Here is a 27,085-nt window from a genome sequence, read left to right as displayed (position 1 = left end):
CAGTCTTGACAAGGAGGGATTGGGGCAAACTCCCAAGAAACCCCCTAAGGATGTAGTGAGATACTTGTTAGTACTCCGCTCTCGGGTGAAATGCTTTTAGAATGAAGGGGTGGAGAACCTTGAATCCAGCCAGGAAGTGGTGATGCCCTGTTACAACTAGAAAGTGATTTTGGTACAGAATCAACCTCGCCAAAAAGAGAGGGTAATGGAGCGGGTGAAGGCCTGGGTTCCTAATGGACTGTTGCACTTGGCCCTATGATCTGAAAGTGGAATGGGGAGGTCATCTACTTGGTGGACCTCAAGACATCTAGGAACCCCTTAAAGGCCCTGCATATAAACGGCCTAAAAACGCACTTTGGGGGGCCAAAGTGACCACGCTCCTGATGTTAGATATGATGATGTGGAGGATGAGAGCGAGCTCCTTTCCAACCTCTTCTCTTCTAAAGAGAAATATGGGTCAGTTGGAAGGAGTTGTCCTCTTCCCTACTCTGACCTCAAAGCAACAAAGGGAATGTCACCACATCTCTTTTCTCACTGACTCCAGGGCCTGAAACTTGCTGTGCCCATGATATTGGCACTAGGGACAGCATACCTGTCAAAAATAAAGTGTACTGGCTGTATGATAAAGAGAGACACAATATTGAGTATTAAGTGTCCAAGAAGCTGGAGTTAGAGGGGATTGAGCACCACAATAGCCCTTGTTTCAGTATAGTGGTTCTGGTACATCACCGGGTGTCACACCAGAACTCCAGTTCTGCTTGGATTATAGAGTAGTTTTCAGTGCCGGGAGGCCGATTTAGACTTATGCACACCCCATCCCCAAGCTGAAAATCGCATTGACCAGTTGGGAGCTGCCAAGTTGCTGAGCACAGGGCACTGGCAGATTACCTTAACCGAGGGATCCAATGAGAGGTCTCCATTCTCATCCCCAGAGAACCACTTTCAATTAAGAGCGATACCTTTTGGGTTAAATATAACCCTGCCACCTTCCAAAGGTGGGTCAACCAGGTCCTGGCTGGTTTGGGATACTTCTGTGCTGACTACTTGGATTACATTGTAGTCTTGTACTGTAGCTCAGATAGCCACCTGCACCACCTCTGGGTTGTGCATCAGGCTCTGCAAAGGGAAGGCTTGACTATCAAGTCCACTAAATGCCAAGTAGGGCAGAAATCTGTTGTGTACATTGGCAACCAAATCAGTGGGGGCAAGATACCCCCTCCAGCCCAAAATACAGACCACCCTGGCTTGGGAAGTCCCCCAGACCCCAAAACCCAGACTTAGATAAGAGCTTTCTTGATCTGCACAGGTTATTATAGGATGTTTGTAAAGGGAGATGGCACCATTGTTGCTTCCTTAAAAGAGATGATTTCCAAGAAACAGCCCAAGAAGGTGATCTGGACAGAGGCATTTCAGAAATTATTTGAACTCCTGAAGGAAGCCAGATTGCTAATACAGATGACTGGTGAGACCATCTTGTTAAAGAGAATAAACTTTAAGATGGAACATTGCCCTGGGACTCACCAAGCCAATGCTGAGGGTCTTTTTTCCATTTTTCAGCCTTAGCAGTAAGAATTCCAATGAAGGAGGGTAGTTCGCCATACTTATTGTTATAGGGGAGGGACGGAGGGGGGCGGCGGGCTATATGTTAGACGTAACATCTGTGACTTGTATTCCCCTACACATTTTTGCTTTCACACCTATGTTTTTTGTTAAACTTGTTTTGTTGGCATTACGACCCTGTGTACTTTACCTCTTCTAACCAGCGGTAAAGTGCTCACGTGCTAAAACATAGTAAAATTGGATCTACACCTAAACGGCACAATTAATTTGCTTATAAGTCAATAGTAAATGCTACTAAATGTACCCTGTGGAAAATGAGCCCGCATTGCTATCGATGCCCAGGCTGCTGGCGCAAACCGCCTCTTAGTTTCCATGTTGAATAATTACCAAATAAAGAGACGGGCGCTGGAAGCAGGAATCAAGAACAGAGTTTAATTCTCATGAGGAGAGCCAGTCATTTCGGACACGAAACACAGTGTCTTTCGGGAGGTGCTCTAACAAGTGAGCTGAGACTCTGGCTTTTATATCTTACAAAACACTTGAGAGTACAATCAGGACAGTATGACGCAAAAGAAAGACATCCCTATAATCCTCGTGTCAATCCTACCCCACATATGTTCACAATGGGGACCCTTGACCTGCTGATAAGAGGGGAGGGCAATCACGCAGCTGAGTGTTTTGCCGAGTCTTAGGATGTGTGCGCCTGATCATATCACAGGGGGTGAGGAGGCCTTGGATCAATAGAGGGTCCTTTGAAGGAGAGGGGCCTTATACAATAAGGGGGCAGTAAATGGTATCTTCTGGCTTAGGCGATGGCCTCGGACATGTGTGGTCAGCCGGGCTCGGGGGAAGGGGTCATCAAAGGAGTGGTATTCATGCCGCGTGGACAATCGAGCGCTGAAGGAAGGCTTGTCAACAGAGGGGCATTCATGGAAGGGAAGGAGGTGTTGGTCAGGCGCGGCCGTGACTCTCAAGGACAGGGCCTTGCAGAAGAAGAAGGTTTATGACTTGCCCATGTGGGGAGAAGGGAGGGGTAGCCGGGGCGGTACACAGGGACAGAGTCGCACAGAGAGAGAGAGATCCTATGACCTGTACATGAGAGAACAGGGGCAGTCAGATACAGCTGGGGGGCTATGTCAGCTGAGGCGAAGGATGCTTCTTCGAGAGGGAAATGGGGAATGCCTGGGTCAAGTAGGAGGGTTGCTTTTCACATCAGGGTCGCGCAAAGGGAGAGGGTTTCATGGTCTATACATGAGAGAGGGGGTGCAAGATACGCGCAGGAGGGAAGCCGGGGATTCCAATGGGTAAAAAGGCCATGGTGCCCAGAATGGCTGTGCATATGCATATAGGTATGGGCTCCCACTGGCGGAGTGATACGGTCAATAGTCTATGGCATTCATGGTGTTCACAGGGAGAGGAGTGGGAGAAGAAGGGAAATGAATGCTGTCTATGTACATCAATTTCTTCAACTTTCACAACCCTGGCTTGTAAATTAAATGCCACTAGTGGGCAGCTGCACCCCCGGTGCCACCCACTAAATAGCACCGCTAAACATGTCTCAGGGCTTCCACTACTGTCATTAATGCCGTTTTAAACTGCCATTTCGACCTGACAAAATAAGCCTTTTTACAAGGCCCAAATCTTCCTTTTTAATACTTATAAGTCACCCCTAAGGTAGTCCCCAATAACTCATTGGGCAGGGAGACTAGTATTAAAAAGTAGGAGATGTGTTTAGGTTTTAGATGTCCCAACAAGCAAAAACTCTTTTTTCACTCTCCCATAGACATGATAGAGAAATGTTGCCACTCAAATAAATGGTCATTCAAAATCCTTTTTAATGATAAAGTCAGAGTTTAAGTTACTATCCTAAAAATTGCACTTTTAGAAAGTTGTGATTTTTTTGATTAAACCAAAAGTGCCTTTCTACCAGTGTCTAGGGTCACAGGATTGTGAATGGCTTTCCTGTTGTGGGTTGTGTATTCCTTGCAGCCTTGTGGATAAAAGAGGCCCAGCTTCAATGGGAATGGGTCTTCCTAACAGGATGGCTGGAGTGGAGCTGTACCTTGCCCTGATTGCACTTTAAAGGACCCTGCTTGCAGCACATATAAAGGTACTTGACTCCATGCCTGCCCTTGCTTTGTCAGCCTAGAAAGAGGAAGGGGAAGAACTGACCAGAACCGTTTTTCGGGTTCGGCCAGAGATTTCTTCCACAGAAAGTCTAACACTAGGTATAAAAGTGGCACCTTTAGAAACTGTCATCAAAACATTCTTTGGCCTGGAGAAGATTCAAAAGGAGGACTGCCCTGCTGTCTCAATCAATCAGTCATTCAATCAGAGGTTTATAAAGCACAACTACTCACTCGTGAAGGTTTCAAGGCGCTGGATGTGCTGTCTAAAGAAGGAAGACTAGATCTGTTTGCCTTGTACCTAGGCTTCCCAGAAAGGACTCCAAGGGTCAGTTGGCTGACCTCATCTTTGAGCTACAGGGACCCTACAAGCTTCCAGAGGCCTCCTTGCAACTGCCCAGTTGGGCAGTGTCAGCTGGATCTTCATGTACCTACTTGAGCCCAGCTGCCTGTCTGAGCTGGAATGAGTCCTAATCCCTTAGAGGTTCTCCCCAGATCCTGGACCCTTGGCTGATGTCAGAGACCGCTCTTCGGGAAGTCAAGGTGAAGATGCAGAAGTTTGTCGCCTCGTGATCACAAAGTGGCCTCTTCACTTCACACCAACACCAACCTTCAGCTATGACTATAATACGATGTCCCAGCAAGACTCACAATTCTTGCTGACAGCGACAGCCCACGTTGCCCACTGATGAGAAGTTCTAGCGACAACCAGTCGCTTTCAGCCAAAATAGTGACTGTCTGCAGCAACCAATTTGTTTTCACTCCCGCAATGACCTTCTTGAAACTCTCCCAAAGCAAACTGCAGCTTCCTCGTGTACACGCCCGACAATATCTCAGTAGCAGGATAAACCTAATCCCTGTATCCGGCACACGCTGCATTGCGGTTTGCTTGAAATTTTGACTTTACGCAGGTCTGGCGCAACCAGATAACCACGACTGATGCTTTTTGGCACTATTTTCACCTAAAACATTTAGTAGACTTAGGGCATGATTCGGATCTAGTTTGGAAAGCATTCCTACCGAATCGATTCTGGAATGCTTTCCGGAAGACTCGGATTGGGGGAGTCCAACCGAGCGACTTGGATGTATCCGGATGCTTCTGGATACGATTTAGTCGGACTTACATTGACTTCAATAGGAGCCTGTGTTCTGAAGGAGAAGACAGGCTCCCACTGAAGAAATCAGTGGCTGGGAAAAACCTTGCACCCTATGATGGGCACCCCATGGTGTCTGTCACACTCTGCATTGTTGGAAAGGGGGGTCCCTTGGGAACCCCCTAGGGCCCCATTCGGAAGGCCATGGGTTAAGGGGGCCTGCTATGGCCCCCTATATGCAAAATACAGATTCCAACAGCCAATTTGTTTCGGAGAAACCAAATCAAAATGGCTGTCCGAATCTGTCATCGTACTCGCTTGCTCAGAAACCGAGTCCATGGAGCTGTACAATTCAGCTCCAGGAAACTGGACCTGTCCAAATGTCTTTTGTAACTGATTCTGACAGCCCTAACGGTTTCCAGGCATCATAATCAGTCGTTGGTAAGTGTGTACGATTTGGTCGGAAACAAGGATTCCGGATCAGATTCTAAAACCTGAATCCAATTTGGGGCCCTTCCGAATGACTTAGGAATTGACCCCTAAGTCTGAAGGTACATTTTTTCACCAGGATGAGTCTGGTAATTGTATCTGACCCTTGCTCTATCGCAATTGACCTAAACGTTTGACTTAGTCCCAATAAAGTGCAACCTGATGACTGAGGTTGGCACTGAAGGATGTTTGGTACTATTTTGAACCTTAAACTTTCAAAATTCCTAACTAGGGTTCTACCAATTGAATTTTTGTCATTTTGGTGTCGTTTTATTTATTGGTTTTTACTTTTAGTTTGGAATTTTTCTTTTGCTGTGTTTCATCCTGACAAGGATTGCATTTATTATTTGATAGAGGCCTCCTCCTCTGTCAACTAATAACCCAATTTCTCAGAGAACTTTGACAAGCCATCCTGCAAAACATGTGGGTTGCTCACATTGTTCTCTCTGTGTAGTATAGGAGTGCTTTGCAGTTGTTCTTAGGACAGCTTTTGGTTTGCACTCCAGCACTGAGAAGGATTCTCGCTGTACTTCACAAATATTATACTTGGGATATGAACATGTTGAAGATGAAGGTGTAGAGAGAAGACAAAGACAAAAGTAATGTTTGGCTGGTGGTGCTTTCTAAAGATGGCATACCAATCTGTGCGTTTTCATTCAAGAGAGACTGACTCCTCCTGCATCACTTTATTAATTGCAAGCACTGGCATTGCATGAAAATTGAAAAAAATAGCCCTTTGGCCAAAATTACATAGACTTCAGAAGATGTGACCTCCTTGAATTGCTACACAGATGCCTCCTGCTAGGGCTGGTAATGCCATATGGTTGAGGTGGGTCATCTTCTCAGAGATCAAGAAAGACTTTACCAACCAAGAGAGTTCTTTGAGTCAGCGAACAGTCATTAACTTCAAAAGTGAATCTAGTACCAAACCCTTAAAGCTCATGCTCTCAGGATGATTGTGCAAGGGTAGATCCCTTCACTTTTGGTGCCAGGTAATATATAGCCATTTCTGCTGACCTCGCCTGACCAGTGATACTTATGGAATCCTTGCATTGACTCTCTGTATCCCTGTATCCAGTTTTATTGATACAGATCATATGTTCTCCCTCTTAAAACTACTTGTACTCATAATTGTTTTTGTGAATTGGCTCTAAAGTATCTAAGAAAATGTTGACCTTTGTACAAAAAAGTATATTTTACATACCTCATGTTAGTATAGCAAAAGGGATTCAGTGTGGAAGATTTAGCCATGCAAAAAATAAGTGAAACTCTCCGTTAAAAAGAGAACACCAGGAAGTGAAGAAATGCCATACCAATAATAACATTTAAAAAAACATCACTGGGCTGACCTGAGAGCCGCCATCCTCCGTTTACATCTGCCTAAAACTAATGGTGTATTTAGCTTATGTGATGATTTGTGCTTCTTATCTTTTGCAGAATATTGTACTCTACGAATGGTTGCCCATGCTTCTTAATAAGACAATTTCAGAATACAAAGGTAAGTCCACTTTGGTCCATGTGTGTTCTATAATTTGACATACTTTTCTTGGTACGTTATAGACATCTTTGCACTAATATTCTTGATGTACACAGTATAGAGTTGGGCAAACCATGGATATCATTTTAGGTAAGTGTATAAATGGAAAAATAATGCTTGGTGCAAGAACGTCGTTGCGTTATTTCTGATTTCCAGTCTAAGGCTCTGATTTAATTGTTGGCGTTCAAGGCGTTGGGAGAAGTATTCTTTTACCCTGGCGGAGGTCATGACCATCAAATTTAGTCATCTCCATCGGGTCAATAGACATTTCTATCATTCACAGAAACTGCCCTCAGGGCGGTTCCTGTGAATGCATTGGAACTTTGCCCTAAGGCTCCATTAAACATGACAGAGCCGCACTACAGAGTTCCCAAAGGATTTTTTATTTTCAAATACAAAAGCCTACAGTGAGAGTTACTCCCCATGGTAAGGTGAGCACATTTTGTTTTGAACTGCCTCTTGCTGCCAGGGGTTGCCTGGCGGTGAGGGGCAGTAAAAAATGGCTATATGCATGCCCATCCTAATTGGGTGGATGGACATATAGCCAATTCTCCAATGACCCCTAGTCCTTCAGGCCATTAAAGAGGATTGGCCTTGGTGGAGATGGAGTAGTCTCTGCAGTGGTTAAACTATGGTCCGCTGCTTTTAAAATCATTGGGCGGACCATCATGTTGGTGGTAAGCACTCTCAGCAGTATGCTTACAGCCAACAATTCAATTAGGCCCTTAGTCTGAGTATTCTTCAAGGCCAGATTTCGGACCACAAGCCCTCCCCTTACATCTGGGAGGCCCCTTGCATTAACTGCTGCATCCTCTTAAGATAATCCTTGACTGTCATTATTAGGATATTTGTGTAATCCATGTGTGGTGGTCACATCCTTGAGATGTGTCAAAAACAGGAACCATATATGTTTTTTACATTGGTCACGTTCTGAGACGGTGCATTTATTCCTTGTCCATAAAAATCCCCATCATTTACCTTTCACAAATTTACCATTACCAAGGGTAGTGGTATTTTCAGAGGGGAAGAATCATGATGATTATTAGTTTAGAGGGAGTAACATACACAGATCGGATTTACCATGCCTTTTTCTGCATGTTTGCCCCAGCATTCAATCCAGAGAATTCTCCTCCTTGCAGTAGGTGAAATCTTCAGTTGGAATACCACTAAACAGGGGTATTCTTGCGCAACCCATAATTCCAATGGGCCGGTGACTCCTGTTACTGGACCATTCAAAATGTATGGGCTCTCGTAATGAGGCTCTTATTGTTTTTATTGCTTATTTCACCAACCCTAAGGACTTATTTTAGTCTGTAATTAGTCTTCCCATAGCAACCAGTGTCCTTTATTTCAAATATGGAATTAACAGCAAACCAATTGTGTCCAGTTGTTAAACAAGATATATTTATTTATTTTCATTTGCAAAGTTTTAAATACTGCAAACATGACTTATTAGATTATCAGAAGACTTAACAGATGATCGAAAGTAAGAAACACGAAAACAAACAACAACATTATCAAGAGCGGTACAGATTGTAGAGGGTCACAAACCGAGGGACGATACCTCCGTAGGTCGAAGCCAATGAGACAATAGAGAAAGGTCCAACATTCAAATACTAATCTTTGGTGTAGACACTGAGTCCAATTGTGTGACTTTGAGTATACATTTGTTCAAAATAATATTTTAGCTTCTTTTCTGAAGCATATCATTGAGAGCATTTGTCTGATTTCAGGTGGTATGGAGTTCCACATTCTTGGGGCAATACCCGAGAAGGCTCTGTTGCAAGTTTTCTTTTTATGGAAGTTCTTTGTTTTTGGCAAAAAGGTGCTGGTGATTCTAGAAGATCTGCATCCACCAGATATCTCTAGCTTTTGCGGCAAGTACCTTGGGGCGTTGTAGTGTAAGTCTTTATGGGTCACGCAGGCACTTTTTAACTGAATCCTTGCCTTAAATGGGAGCCAACTCAGAGGTTTTAGATCTTGAGTGATGTGTTTGTTTCTTTTTCTTACTGTGATGAGCCTGGCAGCAAAGTTAAGAAAGGCCCCTAAGAGGAGCCAACTTGAATCTAGGAAGGCCACATGAAGTTGCCCTTCTAGAGTCCAGCCTGGGAATAACTAGGGCTTGAACCACTGCCTGGAAGTCGTCATGGGGTTTTCATTTCCTCAAGATGTTAATGTGGTAGTTTTCTCCTTTAGTGGCAGTATGAATGCACTCCTGCATGTTTAGGTGCTTGTCAGCTGTTATTCCTAGAGACCTCATGGAATCTATATAGTGTGGTGAGCACTTAAGAGCAGCGAGTTGCTTTATCCATAATTCGATCTCGGGAGACTGTTTGTGTGGAACGATTAGGTGGAATTCCGCTTTTAGGTCATTAAGTTTGAGGCGGTTGCGGCTCAGCCAGTTTTTTTTTTTTGTTGATTTGTGTTGAGAGACCTAATATCTTTCAGGGAAGAGATTGTAAAGTACAATTGGGTGTTATCAGCATACAAGGGATAATGAATGTTGGAATGTTTCAGAGTTTCAACTAGAGGATCCATGAATAGGTTCAAGAGAGTGGGTGACAGAAAAGACCCCTGTGGTAACCCTGACATGACTGGTGTGGCATTGGACAGGGACTGATTAACCTTGCATCTTTGAGTTCTGTTGTGGAGAAACAAGGTGTAGCAATTTTGGACAGGTGCTGATAGCCCCATCTTTTTTTTGAGTAAGTCTAGGAGGCTCTTGTTTAACCGTATTGAAAGATGATGAAGTGCCTAGGAGGATTAGAAGGTAATATTCGCTCTGATTCAGCATTTTTATATCTTTAATGATACATCCCTAGATCAGGAGATGGTCAGGTAGCTAGATCTTTCCTAGTTCAATTTTGAGGAAATGTAGCAACAACAGATTTACTTTGATTTATTTACAGCAAATTAAACTAATAATATCTCAGCCTTGTTAAAGGGAAACACCTGCTACAAAGAAGGTACATTTGGTGTGAAGTATCGAAGAGATACATTTTAGTATTATTCTATGGCTGATAGCCTCTAGCGAAAATTTGATTGTGAAGCCTGAAAGAAGCATAAATGAGATTTTAGGATGGTAGTTAATGCTGCCACGGGTGGACAAAAACGAGTATTCTATCAACACTAATCAGTAAAATCAGCAAAATTAATTTAAAGGACGATGGAAAAAGGATCTGGAAACAGAGAGATCATCTGATTATCTATAATGAAAAACTCCTTCCTCTAGTTTTTTAAAATCACAAAATCTCATTCTTTTTGTGTTCCATTATTAGGCCTGGGCGGTAAATTCCATTCTGCTTGCAGAATTTTCAGAATTTGGGTACTTTCGCATTTTGCGGTGAACGCGGAATTGCCAGAAATTCGACGATCCGTGGCTTCCCGGAATTTTTTGCTTCTTCGCGCTTTTAAAATGCGTGTTTGTGAGATATTCCTCCCCGAGCACGCAAACAGCGGTCACGAACAGGAAAAAAGCATTGTGAATGGGCGGAAAAAGCAATTCCATGTGCTCACAGAACTTTTGCTTGCTCGTAGAGATTTTTTACCTCTTTTGCAGAGCTTTGTGTAGCGCGACTACGCAAATTCCGACCACCCCTATCCATTATGCTCTTGAGAGAATATCTAGATTTGTAGAGAAAATAGGGAAAGTAGTTTTCAGTATTTGGAAAGACTTACTGTAGCACATACCTTTTCTGGCAACATGCTGGGATATTCACTCTGCAGCATATAAGAAATATAGCTCTTAAGTCGAGCTTTTGCGACCTGTTTTATCCTCTCTGTGGGCTTAAAGTCCGCCCACTGCTTTTCATTTGTTTATTTCAGTGTCCTTTAAAAATCCATGCTTGCTAATGGTCAGTCCTTCCTCTTTGACCTTCCTTTTTGTCTTTGTTTCCTTGCAGGGAGCATGGACCAAGAACTGTATCTTTATGCTTTGGTTATTTATCTGTTTTTTTGGGTACTATTTTTTTTATCTCTTTCCTGTTCATGTTATACTGTGGGTGCATGTTCAGCTTTGGCGCCTGTATTTTATTGCATCTTCGCTCTTGCCCCCTTCTCTGCTTGTTGCTGCAATCCTTACCTCACCTCCTGCTCTGAAGCTTGTTCCCCCTTTACTTGTTTCTTTTCTTTTCAACATTAGCACAGATGCTGGACTCTAACTCACTTCTGTGGTGTGATGCACAGCTGAGAGCCACCCGGTTAATGACAAGGCGCATCCTCCTTCTGGTCCCTGTCATAGGCTCTACCCAGTGGTGCTGAAACCGTAGACCCCAATGTAATTCAGGCATTTGGATGACTCTGTGGGCTTGTGCGTGACAGATCAACAAGGTTCCACGCCTTTCTTCACTATTTCATTGCATGAGCAGTCGAAATGAGGTTAGTTGGATATGTGTGTCTCGCGTGGCAGAATGTGTCCTTCTACTGCTCCACGAGGCAACCCACTGGACTGCATATGATATCGCTCGAATGGTCTGATGGGTTTTGAAAGTGCTTTAATTTTCTGCAGCTCAGTAGTGCAAGTGTACCACACCTGTAATTTAAATGATTGTATGGTATTAAGTAGTAGTGCCTGCGACGTTGGCATTGTGAGACCTAGGGCCAGGACTATAGGGTATATAGTGTTTTGCAAATGTTTTTCTCCCTGTAAAGTTGCAATTAAATCCCAAAATATTTTGCACAAATCTAATAAACAATAGCGCTTCAAAAGGAGCCATTTTTTGTCAATTTCCATGCCTCAAAGGCAAAGACACCAAACTAAAAGGCCTATTAGTATGGCGGACGGACCTGCGTCTTTCCGCCACCCCCGAGGTGGAGGGACCGTCCGCAGGGGCAGCGGCGTTCCCTCCCTCGGAATTAGGATGTGACCGCCACGCTGGCGGTCAAATCCCGTATAGTTAACATTGCATGAACAAAGTGGCAGGCACCACGTGGTGCCTGCCGCTTTGTGCATGCAAAGGCAGGGGGTACCATAGGTAACCCCCATGTGCACCCCCCACCCCCCAACAACCCTGGGGGCCCACAACGGGACCCCAAACACAAAAGACCACATCCTTTTCCACGGCAGAAAAGCCGCAGCAGAAAAGCATGTTTTCTGCCCCATCCAAATTTGGCTGCCGGTGTCTGATAGACACCGCTACCATATTAGAGCTTTCCCCCCAGGGTCGGAAGGCGACCGCAGAGGAAAAGCGGCGGACGGTCTTCCCGTCCGCCGATGACCCCCAGCCATCCTAATCTGGCGGGGGGTCTTGAAGGCACCGCAGCAGTGAATCTGCATCCTCCGGGCCGACGGTGGCTTCCGCCGGCCCGGAGGATGCGGATTCACTGCAATCCTAATCGGCCCCTAAGTTTCTTTAAAATCTGACCATATTGAAGCACACTTACCCACTCCCCTTTCTCCTAAACATCTTCTAGCCGCGGGCCTCAGCTGTGGAGAAAGAATGTTCCAATATGTTCCAAACACTGCTTCAGCTGAGAGCATATTTATGTAACTCTACACAAGCACAGTTCAATAGTAATTAGCAATTTAATAATGCCCATTGCAATACCATTTTATTTATTTATTTGCATTGTGGTTGTGCTAGGAAACCGCTACAAATGTTTCCGCTCTGGTTGGTCCATGCGAGAGGCGACACAGAATTCCCTACACCAGGGTACAGTTTAGCAATTTAATGAATGCTGCTTGAAGAGTTTAATGGGCAATGGAAGGTAGATGGAGGTGTGTGACTCCTCCCTAGCCATTCGCTTGCCTGGTGCCACCCACCTATTCCCAGCGTATGTCACCGGCCACCACAGTAGCTCTGCCCCTTTCACACACATTTTTTCATGAAACTTTCTACAGCAGCGCGAGCTCGTACTGAGGCAGGTCGCATGTCATGGGTACCTGGCAGTGTGGCAAGGAGGATGCATTGCACAACAGCAGCACAACTACCAGCAAAGAAGGTGATATATGTGACATCACTACTGCAAAGTAAAGTGCAGAATAGAGTATCTGGCAGGGAGGAGAGCAGCCTGCAGGCTGCCCCCACGTCTTGAAGGCAGGGGCTAACAGAAGGCTACTGCAGACCCTGCAGTGCGGGGGGCCCCGCTCTCCAGGGGCTCCCTCCACGGCTGACGTGCAGCCAGCAACCACTCAGCACTCCACACATCCGATCCTTCTTGGATGCTCGGAGTCCGTCTCAGAAAGTAGAGCGCGAGGCGAAAAACAGGGTGTGGCGATGTCTCCTCCTTTCAAATACAGCATATTTTTACAAATCAGGAATGTATCCAAGATGGTAGGAGGATTGTGGTGGTAGTCGTGGAGATGGGTGTCGGGGGTGTGACATACTTTATTAAGTTACCTTGAGGCGGGCATCTGGCAAGCATTAGCAGGAAGCGTTGGGGGCAAATGTAATGACATATAGTGATGTGTAAGCACATTATGGCAGCTCTTACTGTACAACACGTACATCATTGAAAGACTACTTAAGGGGGCATGATGAGGTATTTGCCCGAAGATTATTTAGGTAATGTGTCTGCAGGTGGTGCATTTGTTAGCACATTAGGCCAGTAATACCGGTGGAAATTTTGTTTGATTTAAAGATTACTGCACCTCGGTGGGGGGGCACAGATAAAGCAGTTGCCTGCTACTGCTAGTACAATTTACAAAATGTGTCCTCGGATTGTATCAGCAGTGACTAGTTGTGAAATTTTGTTCTGCTGGCGGGGCGGTATCGTGGCGATGGGAGTGGCGTGAGGGCACATGCATCTTATCCCTTACTAGTAGTGAATTTGCTTATCCTCTTCACCTCTTATATCTGTGCCATTTTTTCAATGATACAAATGATTTTAGGTATAGATAGAGTTTTTGAGTTGATGAAGCTGGTCAAAAACATATATGTTATAATATAATTTCTTAGTGTGGTGATACGCCCACTGCAGATAACTGTAGGTAACCCAAAGGTCACTGGCTTCATTCTTGGTGCAGATGTCTGAGCCATATCTTGGTCTGATATTGATTACATGTGTCCCTCTGAACTGGGTAATAATAACACTTGTTCTAAAGCTTGTATAAAATAATGCATTGGTCGCTTCCCTTTTCCTACGATTGATACAAGTGGGGAGAGGATGTTGTGGTCCCACGGCTAGACTGACTCATTTGGAGCTGGGAAACCAAGGTTCAAACTTCGGGGTCGACTTCACATCCTGTGATTCTGATCAAATCACTTAATTTACCCGTGCCTAACAAAAAAAAAATAATGTGTCCCTGTGTAACGTAAATGGCTCATGTAAAGCGCTCCAATACCTTCGGGTCGAGTTTGTGCTACATAAATCGGCAAAAAAAAATGTGATGAGATGAGTAATGCTATGCAGTAATCAATGGGGCCCTACTGTGTTCCTCAGAACCTGGACTAGTGACAGTACATAAAAACACCTTAGTTCTGTCGGATCTATTAATTCAGGCTACAGTACTTAGAGAGAAGCTCTCAAAGCAATCCCTTATAGGTAAACTATGCTAAAAAGTGCTTGTGCAATAACTGATTGCGCCTGAAAAAGATATAAAATGAAAGATAATCAGTTCCAAATACAGTAATAGGATTTCCTGTGTTTGGTCAATACAAATATATACCTAACCAGCGGAAACACACTTATACATTATTATGTAACTAGGTTGAAAATAATTTCGAAATGATTCTTGTTCATTGTCTGTTTTTTTCACGCACATTCACTTATTGCACAACCACTTTTTACACTGCGCACGGAGCACCTTGTTAAAGCTGTATTGCCTATATAGTGAAGTGAACCATTTTAAGACATAGTCCCATTGCAAAAACCAGCAAATTATGTTTGTGTGTTTTAATTTTTTAATTATTATAGCAGAATTCATTTATCTTTGAGGGGATTGCTTAACCTGCCTCTCTCTAATGATTAACAAGCCACTCCGCAAATTCTTGAGAACCTGATGACCCCTTATGTACCACCCCGTGTCCTACGGTCTGTGGGGCCGCGTCTGGTCATGGTGCCCCGCTTTAAACATTGTAGAGCGGGAGGCCGCTCTTTTCGCTATCTGGCGGCAAAATTGTGGAATTCGCTGCCGACCCACATTTGAGCACTCAACGACCTTCTTTCCTTTTCGAAGGCGGTTAAGACACACCTTTTCCCGCTCAGGATCCAAGTATTTTACACTACTTTTTTGTTCGTCATCCTCCTTATAGCTGCTCTATACTCTGCTGCTTAAGCGCCGGGACGCCCCTTTGCTGGGGCAGCTGCGCGCTATAGAAATTATTTTAAAATAACATAACATAAAATTAATGGGCTACACAAGGTACTGCAAAGTAATGATGGCTGAAAATGCTTAAATTAATCAGAAACTGAGAATTGCTCTGGGAATTGTTTTTGTTATTTTATGAAGTTTTCTAAAGCGCTCAAATACCAGGAAGTGTCTTGGCGCTGGCTTTAAAGCTAGCAGTGTAATGGGTGGACCCGGAAGAAGAAAAGCTACAGAGTCTTAAATACCTTGGGGCTAGATGTAGGTAAATCATATTTACTGATTCATAAATACCGAATTTTACCGATTCGGTATTCATGAATCGGTAAATCTGATGTAGAGTATTATTCGGTAACAAATACTGAATCAGTAGGATTCGGTATTTACCGATTCGGTAATTACCGAATCGGTATATGCCATTAATTCCTATGGGCCTTGAAGCTCATAGGAATGAATGGAAAATAACGATTCGGTAATTACCGAATCGGTAAAAATACCGAATTGCCAAGGGAGAGATGGTGTCACTTTGACACCCTGTTGCACCCCTGTTTCTGTCTTGTGTGCCATGTGACACACAGACATGCCCTTAGGCATCTTTACAATATGAAACTCAAATCTTTGTACAAATGTGTGACAGTCAAAACAAATTGTACAAACAACATTTAAAATATAACGAAGCAAGACGGAGAGCCCAAAGCGGCACTACCCTCTTCTGATAGCCCCGCTAGAATAACGCTCACCTGTGAACATACAGTGGCTGCAAGCTAGAAGACAAATCTTTTCAACCTGAGGTACCACAGAAATGGCGGCTTGTCCCATCAGCCCAAACTTAAAGGCTACAAAACACCTTTAGCACCTTAGAACAGATGAGGTTTTGTGAGGCACTGACAGTCCCTCTCTCAACAACTAAGGGTTGTGGGCACCTAGTCCCCTAATTACGTTTGGGAAAACAACAACACAGTCAAGCCCCCTCTTCCAGTGGAGAGGGTACCCTAAACCTGCGACACACTACAGACAGCTGTGTAGTTGCTGATGCGTATGTTGTGGCCCTGCCTGGCACCCCATACACAGGATACCCCAAGAAACACAGTGTGTGCCTTTCTTGATTTGGTGCGAAGAAAGCTTCCTGGGCTGGATGTAAACTATGCAGCCTGCTGATCTGTAGATGCAATTCCTGTAATTAACCACCCAGAGTGCTGGCAGCGAGGGGCAGTAAAATGACCGGGAGGCTATAATGCACATCACGTTTTTGGGCTACAGGCCGTCCCTCCCGAAACTGCAGCACCCCAAGAGACTAGAACACGTTATTGTGGGCACAAACAGCGGGCCAGTCCCATCCACTAGCCGGGCATCTCCATTAAACAGCAATTACTACCTGCGATAAGCACTGCAATGGTGCAGTTCTGCAAGCTGGTATAGACCACATCCATAGTGCACAGTGAGATGTACCGCTGCCTGTACCCTATACCCTCCTGGGGTCCCCCCCATTCCCACGCACCTATGTAATACTGCAGCTAAGATTAGGCAAGCATTCTTTAACCGGAAACTCCTACTCCCCATTTCCCATTTGTTTATTAGCACATTGTACATGTAGAGATTTTTTTTCTTGACTCCAGACCTGGCAATTGCAGATGTCGACAGTCATGGCATTAAAACCCCCCAGCTTTTCCTGGTGTGTCACATCGAATGAGTTTGAATAGGCTTTCTGCAGAGTTAGCTAGGATCGGGCTGGTTACACAGGCTTGCTTTAAGGGCAATGCATCACCCCCACCACTTACACGAATGCCTAGCTTAAGTGTTTTTAAGCCACACCCTTAATTACATTGGCCACGCCCCTTTGAAAGACTCCCAATTTTTCATTCCACGTAAAGCTCTGCTGGTGGCCATATGTGCACTATGCTCAGACTCTAATCTGAACCACCTCCCTTACTCCCTCAGGGGGTGGAAACTCAAAGTTTGGAGTTTTGATCGTACCTGATACACTTCGCTTTGTAAAATAATAGAGAAAATAAATGGGCCCTTTAAATATGTTTACAGGTTGAGCATGCATCGCAGCCCCTGATGAAAGAGACTCCACCCCAACACCCTTGTAATGAGGCAGAAATGCATCTGAGGGTTGTTTGCGTAATTGCCAGAGTTCATATTAACTCGAGAAGTAATCGACGGTGACACGCGCCGTGTGCGCACGCCTGGGCGGAGTGAGAATGGAGCTAAAGCAATATCACACCTACTGTTATAATAATGAGCGACATAACAAACTCGGCTAATTACAGCCGCTCCAATTACACCCATCTATTAAGTGACAGATTAAGTCAATAATCAAATGGATTATTGTTCTTTTGCCTCGGTGGCTCCATCAATAAAACGTGGTGCATTTTGGGAGGGGGTAAAATGATTACCTTGGCCTGGAGGGTGATAATACTTATGAATTTATTTTAAAGCGAGCGAGCAGGCAGGCTGCTGTAAGAATAATGGGAACACGAGGAAGCAGGTAATAAAATATAATTATTAACACACCAAAGATGCGGCTGCAGTACGCGCGCCTAGCGCCCAGATGCATCCGTGGGGTGGGTTGGAGGGGGGCCTTTGTAGGAGGGAATGAAAAGTTGTAATTTTTGTAAGAAGGCTCAGCTGACGTCATTGTCTGCTGAGTGACACTTGAAAGGCGCTCCAGCAAGTAGATTAAATCGCTCCTTTTCACGTTCAGTCCCGGAGGGGAGATGTGACAAGATGGATGCCGCCTGTTCTGAACTGAAGCATAATTGTGACAATTTGAGACAAGGTTTGTATGATGAAATATCAACTCGCGCGAGTTCAGACAACAAGCTAGCTGGTTTTATTAACAGCTTTGGCGGGGATGACCCCCCTCCCCCGTGTCTTAGAGCACGCAGCAATTCCCTTGCATGAGCGAGCGCAATAATTGCTAACATATGGCACCTCTGGCTCCCGCGAGGAAATCGCCAAACGTGCACTCGTTGCATTGAAAGCAATGCAGCACGTGCACATGTTTGCCTGGAAAGCTGCATCGATCTCAAGCGGTCTGTTTCCTATGCAGCGCATATGCGCTGCTAGGCGATTCCTGAAAGATTACAAGTCTCTCTCTGACTATACATTTCAATACTGGGTCCCTTGCTCGATCTGTCATTGGGTCTAGAGCGGCATCTCACTGATGAGGCCCAACAAGGGTGAAACTGCTCTGGTGCGGCTTGTAATTTCGTTCAGAGCGAGTTAGTCCAGTGCTTAATTTGTAAAAGAATAAGTAGGGCCCAAAGTTTTGCTCAATAGCCCATGGCTGGTGCAATCGAAGGTCAGGGCCGGAATATCAAGGGTGTGTCATCTGGTTTCCACTGATGCTTCTTTAATCCACCACCAGACACTTCCTGTCTCTTTATATCACTCTTATCAGTTCCTGCTTCTCACTTTGTCACAGTTTTCCATTCTTCCTACTGTGTTTTTCTCTCTATCTTCCTTTGTATCAAAGTCTGAGGAGGAAAACTAATTGTCGGTCCCCAAAAATGTGTGCTGATTGCCCCACCTGCAACCACAAGCTACAATTAAGCTCTGAGTTGGTCTAGAAGTTCAGGATAGGCTGTTCCAATTGGAGTAATGCCAAGGCTGAATGGCACATGCCAGGTCAATGTCTGTAATGGAGGAGACAAGTTATAACAACACTGGCACCAGGTTTGACAGCTGTATGGAGACCTAAAGGCCAACTCTGCTAAGACGTAAGTCCTACTGTTTGGAGCTCATACCTCCTTCAGGACTACCTCCTGTTGGCCACAGGAGTTGAGCCTCCTATCATCTCCCGTAAAAAAGGTTCATAACCTGGGGGTCTTGATGGACGATAGACTGTCTTTCTAAGTCCATATTAAGTGAGTGACTTCTTCTGCTTATTTTTACTTGGAACAACATTAAAAATATTCTACCTTTTATTCCAATTCAACTCCAAAAAACTCTGATGACATCTCTGATCATGATCAAATTGGACTACTGCAATGGACTACTCTTCTCTGCCAACCAATGTGTTATAAACAATTTGAAAACCCTGTCATATGGTTACTGCGTTTCTATATATTGTGTTAAGTTAGCATGAGTTTATTAAATGTTTAAACTACATATTTTCCTTCGGCTTCAGTTTGCACACGACACCTAATTGTTATTGTAGCTTTCAACCTAGACGAAAGATGTGATTTATTTGAGAATAATATGTTATTGCTCTGATATCAGTCGTGCTTGGTACAACTGTCTGCACCTGAGAACTGCACCCTCTAAGAATAACCTAACACAAGGTTGCTGAAAGCCTGATCCTCGCACCACATTAGACATAACACAAATAATGTTGCTGCCAACATTGGGCTCTACGTGGGTTTAAGATAGAGTTACAGGGAATGAATCAACACACTTGATGCTTCGCATGCAGAGAGCTGGTAGCTGTTGATGTGATCTGCTCCTACTGACCATTAGAGGTATGGGCCCGCCCTGCTAAAAACCCAAAAGAGACCTTCTTAGATATAATATAATATGCTAAAAAGGGTGCGCGAAATATAGGTGATACAGATTTCTATAGATTTTGCAATATAATATGCTATCACCGTTCGCTTATTATGGACTAGTGACTATGCTGTTAACTCTGATTTTTATAATATGTATGTTGGTATTATATAAGATACTGCGTTTGAGAACCTTGCATTGAAAAATAAACATTTCAAACTTGCACGTGTGTTCTTTGACTGCCCGTTTTGGTTTGTAATGATTATATAACGAAAGAGTGTTCATGTGTTCCACGATACCTGAGGTTCCCTAAGTTCATATTCTGGATTGTTTAAGTCATTGGTAAGTTGTTCTGACCAATGAGACACTGTAGCTAGCATGGTAAGGGGATTTCTGACACTAAGGTGAGTTTTGGGTCACCCTAACTCACCCAGGTTCAAGATCTCTGTGCACAGTTCTGTGGGAGAACGGAAACCCTGCAACATGGCGCCCATACGTTGTTGGCCTTATATCATGACACTCGAGTAGTATATCATTCAAACCTTAACCCCTTCATTCCCGTTTCCGGAAAACTGTGGTGTCGGGAAAACCTACCTATTTTTAAAATTGGTCTTTTCAAGCTTGAATTTATCAAAAACAGTTTCTTTGAATTACTACCCAGTTGTGCTACAAAGTACTCTTTGTTTTTTCGACTTCCTGTGGTAGCATGGCACAAGCCGTGGACATCCCGCAGCATAGTCGCATTGCGGTGCGTGACCACTTGCGGGCTTTTAATGTCCCTGTTGAAGGCTTGGCTGTGGTTCTGGTGGTGAGTGCGGAACATGCTTACCCGTACAAACTATTTTATTCATGAGTGACTTTTCCGGCGGTGAACGCTAATTCCGGTGTTTTCCATTCATACACTGCTACGGCTGTACCGGCTGCGTATGCTCCGTACAGGGCACTGGAGGTTCCTATTGATGCTTGGCAGCATGGAGTTTGGTTTGGTGGCGCCCTACCACATGCTTTAACCGCTCCGAGGTTGGGTCCTTTGTCCATTCCGGGCACTAATTGGCTGGCTTTGGCTGGATTCACTCCTCACCCTAATCGCGCCACTTGTAGCGTGGCTGATCTGTGGCAACTTCATGAGGTCGCAGTGTCTGTGATTAGAGCGCTTGTTCATTACACGAGCCGTAATGTTCAGGACTCAGCCCCAAGGGGTGCGCAGCTTCGTGCAGAACAGGCTGGTTTGAAAATCAATCCTGTCATGGTGAATTCCGTGATGGGCAAAAAGCCACAGGACAAGGATGATTTTCCATTCTGTCTTGCAGAGAAATTCGGCCAGCTGGAAGCTGTGTTTTCTAATACGAATCCTGGTGACAAACACCGGATTCTTACGCTAAGTTTACCAAAAGATTTGGCCCCTGAACTTGTTGATTGTGAGACCTGGGGCAAGACTTTTGCAGCGGTCTATTCGAGGTGCTATGGCACCCCGTCTGTGACCAATCTGGGGGCGGTCCTTAAACGTGTTCAAGATGAGCACGGACCGGAGTCGGCGGTTGAGTTGGGTATGCGCCTGTGTGGCACCTTTGATATAGTTTGCGATCTGATCCTTGCAAATGTCAAGGGGGATGCAGTGAACTGTCAGGTTGCTAACGCTTTAGCGTTAATTCCCGAGGCCGAGAGATCCCGTCAGTTAGCAAGGATAATTGTGGCAGCTTATAAAACGGTTGGCCGCAATGCAAAAGGGCTTAAGACTTTTCCTGAGAAAGAGAAAAAGCAGCCCCAGGGTCAGTCTTCGGAAACTAGTGGTCAAACTAAGTCCAAAAAAGAGAATTGGCCTAAAAAGCAGAATCAGGGTAAGCAACAACAACAACAAACACAGGTTTCTACTCCTGCATCTCAGTTGCCTGCGCAGTCGGATCGAGTTTATGATTTGCGCGATCGCGCGATGATTAAATCACCTGAAAGGTTTCAGGCTTCTGACCAACACATTCCTCGTTCCTTTCAGGACTCATCGGCTCCGTCAACCGGTGGTGGAGGGGGCGGCAGGGGCCGGGGGGGCCAGCAAGGACGTGGTCAGCCCCGCCCACGTAACGGTGGAGATCAGCAGGAAGGCGCTACGCCCAAGAGACCGCAGTTTGCTACGAGGAAAGTCGCAGCGCATCGATATGCCCCAGATAGTGAGAACGCGGCTTCGGAATCTGACGTGGGCTCTGACCTTGCTGGACAGCGCGGCAGAGATTACCATAGTGAGAGAGGCCCTCCGTCCACTGTTGAAGGTGACAGCGACTGACACTTATGTTGTAATTGAAACTGCTGATACGCATGTTGCTCCCCCTGAACATCTTTTTGAAATTGTCCTGTTAATCGAAGGTGACATGCAGCGAACTGTAAAAGGGGTATTTTGGGAAAATCTTTCGTCTACGTATGACATTTTGCTTTCGGAGGCTGACTGGCCCCCACCTTTTGTTCTCGCAGCTCCGCGAGGGGAGGAGGTGATCCTCCCCAGTTTCGAGCACACTGTATCGAGAGTGGAGGCGCTGCATTTTGCAGAAGAGTGGGCTCTGGCGCTTGCGCCGGCTGTGTACCGCAATCAGTGTGGCTGGGATAAATTGTCACCAGGCCACGAGATTCCATTACGGTCTCAGTCGCAGCCTCAACCTCAATATCCCATACGACGTGAAGCCAAAGCTTCAGTCGCGGCTATCCTTGAACAATTGGAATATCAAGGTGTAATTGAAACGTGTGTGTCACCGATGAATAACCCTCTTTTTACTGTAAACAAACCGGACAGCTCATATCGTTTGGTTTTGGATTATAGGCATTTGAACTCGCATTGCCGTAACTGCGCAGTACAGAATACTCATGGCTCTGCGTAAGTGAATAGTCTTGAGCGTAAACGGTTCAAAACCACGCTTGACATTTCCAATGGTTTTTATGCCCATAGATTAGACGGTCTAAGTTCCCAATGGACCAGCTTTACATGCGGCGGTGTGCAAAAAATGTTTTGGCGTCTCCCAATGGGCTATAAGAATAGTCCTGGAGTATTCTCCGCCCGCATAGTCTCTCTTTTGGAGCGCTTCGACCCGGTTGCTTGTTCGTATGTGGATGACATTTATCTCACAGACGACGATCTTTGGGAGCATTTGTGTCGAGTAAATAGCATAATTTGTAACTTTGCAGACATAGGTTACAAGTTTAACTTTGCAAAGTTGCACATTGCATAGTACACAGTGTTGTTTCTCGGCTACGAGCTTAACAACGAGGGAAAGGGTTTGGCACCTCACTTCCTGGAGAAATGCGCACAGCTGCGCTCTCCGACAACACTGAAAAAATTACAATCTTTACTGGGCTTTTTGAATTTCGGGAGGACTTACATTCCGGAATATGCCCAGCGTATCAAGCCTTTATATGCTTTGATACAACCATCTTTTTCCAAATCATGCTGGCTGCCAGAGCATTCAGCCATTCTGCAGTCTTTGCAGGCTGATTTGCTCGCTTATGAATAGTTACAGACTCGTGATACCAGCACCAACCTGGTGATAAGAATTATCCCTGGGGCGGTGGCTTTCACGTACCTGACTTTTAATGAAGGAGATACAGTACCTATTGCTTACAAATCACACTTGTACACTTCGGCTGAACTGCGTTTTTCCACTGTGGAGAAAGTTTTAACGGCGGTGCAGATGGCAATTCTTAAAGAACGTGCCCTGTCTCAAGGAAAACGCATGTTGGTTGTTACCCTGTGTCCTGCCTTGGAGGCAGTTACGAAAGCCAGTGTACCTAATTCCAAAGCTTTGCACCCTAGGTGGATTCAGTGGGCTGCATCCTTGACATCCCAGGATGTCACGTTTATTTTTGACGCCACTTTACGGTCGCAGGAGTATTTACAGTATGAATTTGTTCATCCTGCTCCTTTAGCAATGCGGCCGTTGGAGGATTTCCATTGCATCATTTACACTGATGGTTCGGCGCAGGTTGCGCATGGCTCTAAACATGCCTACGTTTCCGCATGCGCCACAGTGGTCGGTGCCATGGTGAACGATGAGTTCAAGTCCAGTGTCGTGCACACGCAGACGCTTGGGGACTGCACCGCACAATTAGCAGAGCTTCGTGCTCTGATGCTTGCATTGGAGTACGCAGATCCTAGTGTGACGACTTTGATCGTAAGTGACTCTTACTACTGTGTCCAGTCTTACAATGAAAACTTGTTCTTTTGGATTCAGAATGAATTTCGTGATTCCAAAGGTCGCACAATAAAACATAAAATGATCTGGGTCCGAGTAGCGGAACTTAAAGAGAAGTTGCCACTCGTGTTTGTGATTCATACTCTCGGCCATCAGCGCGTGGGGGTCCACGCTGTTGGTAATTCGCTTGCTGATGATGCAGTGAAGTCAGCGGTATCGAAATACTTAGTTGCAGCAGTCACGAGGTCCAAAAGCAAAATAGATGATGACATCTTGGCAGCTGTTGCTGCCACCGAGAAGGGAGGTAAATATCCTGCGGGGTTCCCTTCTAAATACAAATACCACTTAAGTCCCGATTAGGTTCCTTATGTGAAAATTCCTGATGTTGGCGAACGTCTAGTTCCCAACTCGGATCGCAGAGCTGCTTTGATTACAGCGGCTCATGAAGGTGTAGCGTCTGCGCATGCGGGCGTCTCAGCCACTGTAACTCAGCTACAACAAAGGTTCTGGTGGCGGGGACTGTACAAACAGACGCGCGATTATGTCCTTCAATGTGACATTTGCCAGCAGATTAAATCTTCAACTGCTGCGCGTCCGCCTCAGACACAGTTGTACGTCTCGAATAAACTGCTTGGATGCGTTTATTTGGATCACTGCGGTCCATTTTCTTCTGATACTGCGTACAAGTACATCTTAGTAGCAGTTGATTCATGTACACCCTTTGTGTGGGTATGGCCACATCGGAGCGCTGATTCACGAACTGTCATCAAGGATTTGCGAGTCTTTATAGGGATTTTTGCCTGTGGTACCTTCCATTCGGATCAGGGTCCGGCTTTTGCCTCTAAGGCGTATAAGGATGCTATGGTTTCGTTGGGGGTCCAAGTCAAATTTTCGAGTCCGTACAGACCCGAGGGTAACAGTGTAGTGGAACGAATGAACCGTGACTTAAAGCAATCTTTGACAGATCGAGTTATAGGCACTGGCAGAAACTGGTTAGCCCACCTCAATGGCGTGCAGCGTGCGCTTAATAATCTCCCTAGAAGGTCTCTGGGTGGGCGGACCCCGTACGAAATGCTCTTTGGTATCAAGATGTATGTCCCTGACCTCGACGGTCTAGACTGCAAGGCCCAGGCCACGGCCTTTGACGTAGATGAACATTGCAATGTTTTACAGGATCTACAAAAGACCAGAGACAGTCTAGCAAAGGAACATTTGCCCTCCACATCGGATGATGCGTTGCAGATCCCGGTAGTTGGCTGGCTACCCCAAGTTGGAGAACTGGTTTGAGAGAAGATCGATAACAAGAAAGAGTTTGGTCCCTCATATCGTGCGCCGGTTCGAGTTCTTGGAGTGAAGGGCACAAGAACAGTCATATTACCACCACTTCTGGGTCGTAAGGAAAACAGATTTGTTTCTATTGACAATGTCAAGATACACAGGGTGGCCGATTCTTCATAGCATGACACCGGCTGTATCCTGTCCTTCCATGGTGAGGCATTCTGTGCTGGCTATTGCTTCTGGTGCAGAACCTGAGGTGTCCCTCGAGATGCCTGCTATTTCCAGTCCTTTATTAAATACTATTCCTGTTACTAACATTGATGAGCTGAACTACACCTATCCTGCTGATTTATCAATGCCTGATTTGTAGACTCGTTTGGCCGACCAGTCCAGATTCTCTTTTGACTCTCTTTCGGAACTTTCAAAGAAACCCTTAACTATTGCAAAATATGCCACCTTATTTAAAAAACATTTTTTAATTCCCCCTTGGACATACATTTGGTTGATTCTATTTTCATTTTACCTTTTTATGTCAATTGGTTTGTGTTTTATTTTTTCCGCCTGATCGATGGTCACTATGTTAAAGAAAGAACAGGAATTCGGTACCTTAATGGAACATTGGCCCCCCCTTTCCTCTTCACTTTCAGCACACAGACTGAAACGAAACTTGATTACAGTCAACATTACTGCTTGGCCTGTCCTTGATGGAATTGTGTGGGATGCGGTTAGATTTCAAACACATGGGCCCACTGAAGTGATTAATGTTCCGAATGTGCTTAGAGTAAACATGGGAGATGTGATTAAACAAAATATACGTTCTGATGATTGGGATATTCAGGCCGTAGAAGCATTATTCTCTGATTTGAAGTACTATGCTGCCTTTGATGCTGAGGATCTTTATTTAGATTCTATTAATTATGGTGATTTGTTTTGTTTTCAACATTATGGTAATCATTTTTTACATAAGACAAACTCCAGGAGGGTTGCTGTTAATTACACACAGTGGGAACACTGCCCTGCTTCCTTGGGAGGCAGCTCTGATACAGTTCTGAAAAAATACACTTATTTTACAGACTTTAATCAATCAAATCCTGAGTCATTTTATTTCAAAATGACACAAAAGTCCATGTCCAAAGTTAGACTTACCGATACAAAGTTGTTGTATTAGAAGTCCTTTCTAGACAAGTTGGCTGTAGAGGGCTACGAGTTCTGGAAGGGAATAATTGACCTTAAGTCGGTTTGGGGTACCAAAGATTGGCAGGTACAAGGCACTGAGGCTTTGCACCGTGCATGTCTCATCCTGAATCACATGTTGTTTCTAAATTCTACCATTTCCCAAACAACATGCTTTGGATTGGCAACTTCTAAAAAATTGAATACACCAATTATCCCCGAATTAGAAGAATATTCAGGATGGGGTCATTTCTCTGATTTATCTATTAGTGAGATACAGTCTCTAATACACAATACGTCCTTTAATGTATCAAGCTTGGATCCAAAGGGTTGGCTGTTGTGGCAAAGAAGTGCTGATTCTTGCCAACGTCGCTTTTTGGGGTTGGCTGAAGGGTTAACACTAGTCAGACCAGATCCCCGTTTTGAAGAAGATTATACTGTCACAACTTATTCTGTGGGGAAGCTGTGTCAGAATTGGTTACAACATTCCACATTAGCTGCAGTTAAACTACATCTGTCTCAATTAACTGAAAATGTGGACTTGATCGATTTTATAAAAAGCCCAGTTAAAGGTAGATCTAAACGATGGATTTATGCAGTTTACAATGAAATTTGGAAAGTTTCTCAAATTGAGGCTGCTAAGCGCCTAAGGGCAATTGATCAAGCAAATTTAGAAAAAGTGCTTGCAGTTGTCGATAACAGTATTAACACGCTTTCTTCCCGAATTTACACGTTGAACAATATTGTGTCTTCTGTGGTTGACATTGTACATGATGAAGTGTCCGTATTGTATCATGGTAAAATCAATTGCGTTCTGCAATGCAGTTTGCTTGGACACTACAGACTCTGAAGGCTGGTCGAGTGCCTTGGAGTTATATGAACGTCACATCACTATTTGCCCCATTTAATTTGACTGACAAACA

At 44.7% G+C, this 27,085-nt stretch overlaps 1 protein-coding gene across 4 annotated transcripts in view; it reads left to right on the top strand.

The window, feature by feature from the left end:
* Nucleotides 1-27,085, top strand: part of LOC147728937 (dual oxidase 1-like) — a 992,769-nt gene that overhangs the window by 436,561 nt on the left and 529,123 nt on the right. For all 4 annotated transcript variants that reach the window (XM_086959175.1, XM_086959177.1, XM_086959176.1 and 1 more), the window contains one exon: nt 6,707-6,767. In XM_086959175.1, the coding sequence (XP_086815301.1) occupies nt 6,707-6,767 (61 nt within the window). The remainder of the gene's footprint in view (nt 1-6,706; nt 6,768-27,085) is intronic.

This window comes from Lissotriton vulgaris, chromosome 2_2 (genome assembly GCF_964263255.1).
Source record: "Lissotriton vulgaris chromosome 2_2, aLisVul1.2, whole genome shotgun sequence".
In the NCBI taxonomy this organism is placed as follows: domain Eukaryota; kingdom Metazoa; phylum Chordata; class Amphibia; order Caudata; family Salamandridae; genus Lissotriton; species Lissotriton vulgaris.
The sequence above is the reverse complement of the archived record's forward strand: the minus strand, read 5'-3'. Positions and strand labels throughout refer to the sequence as shown.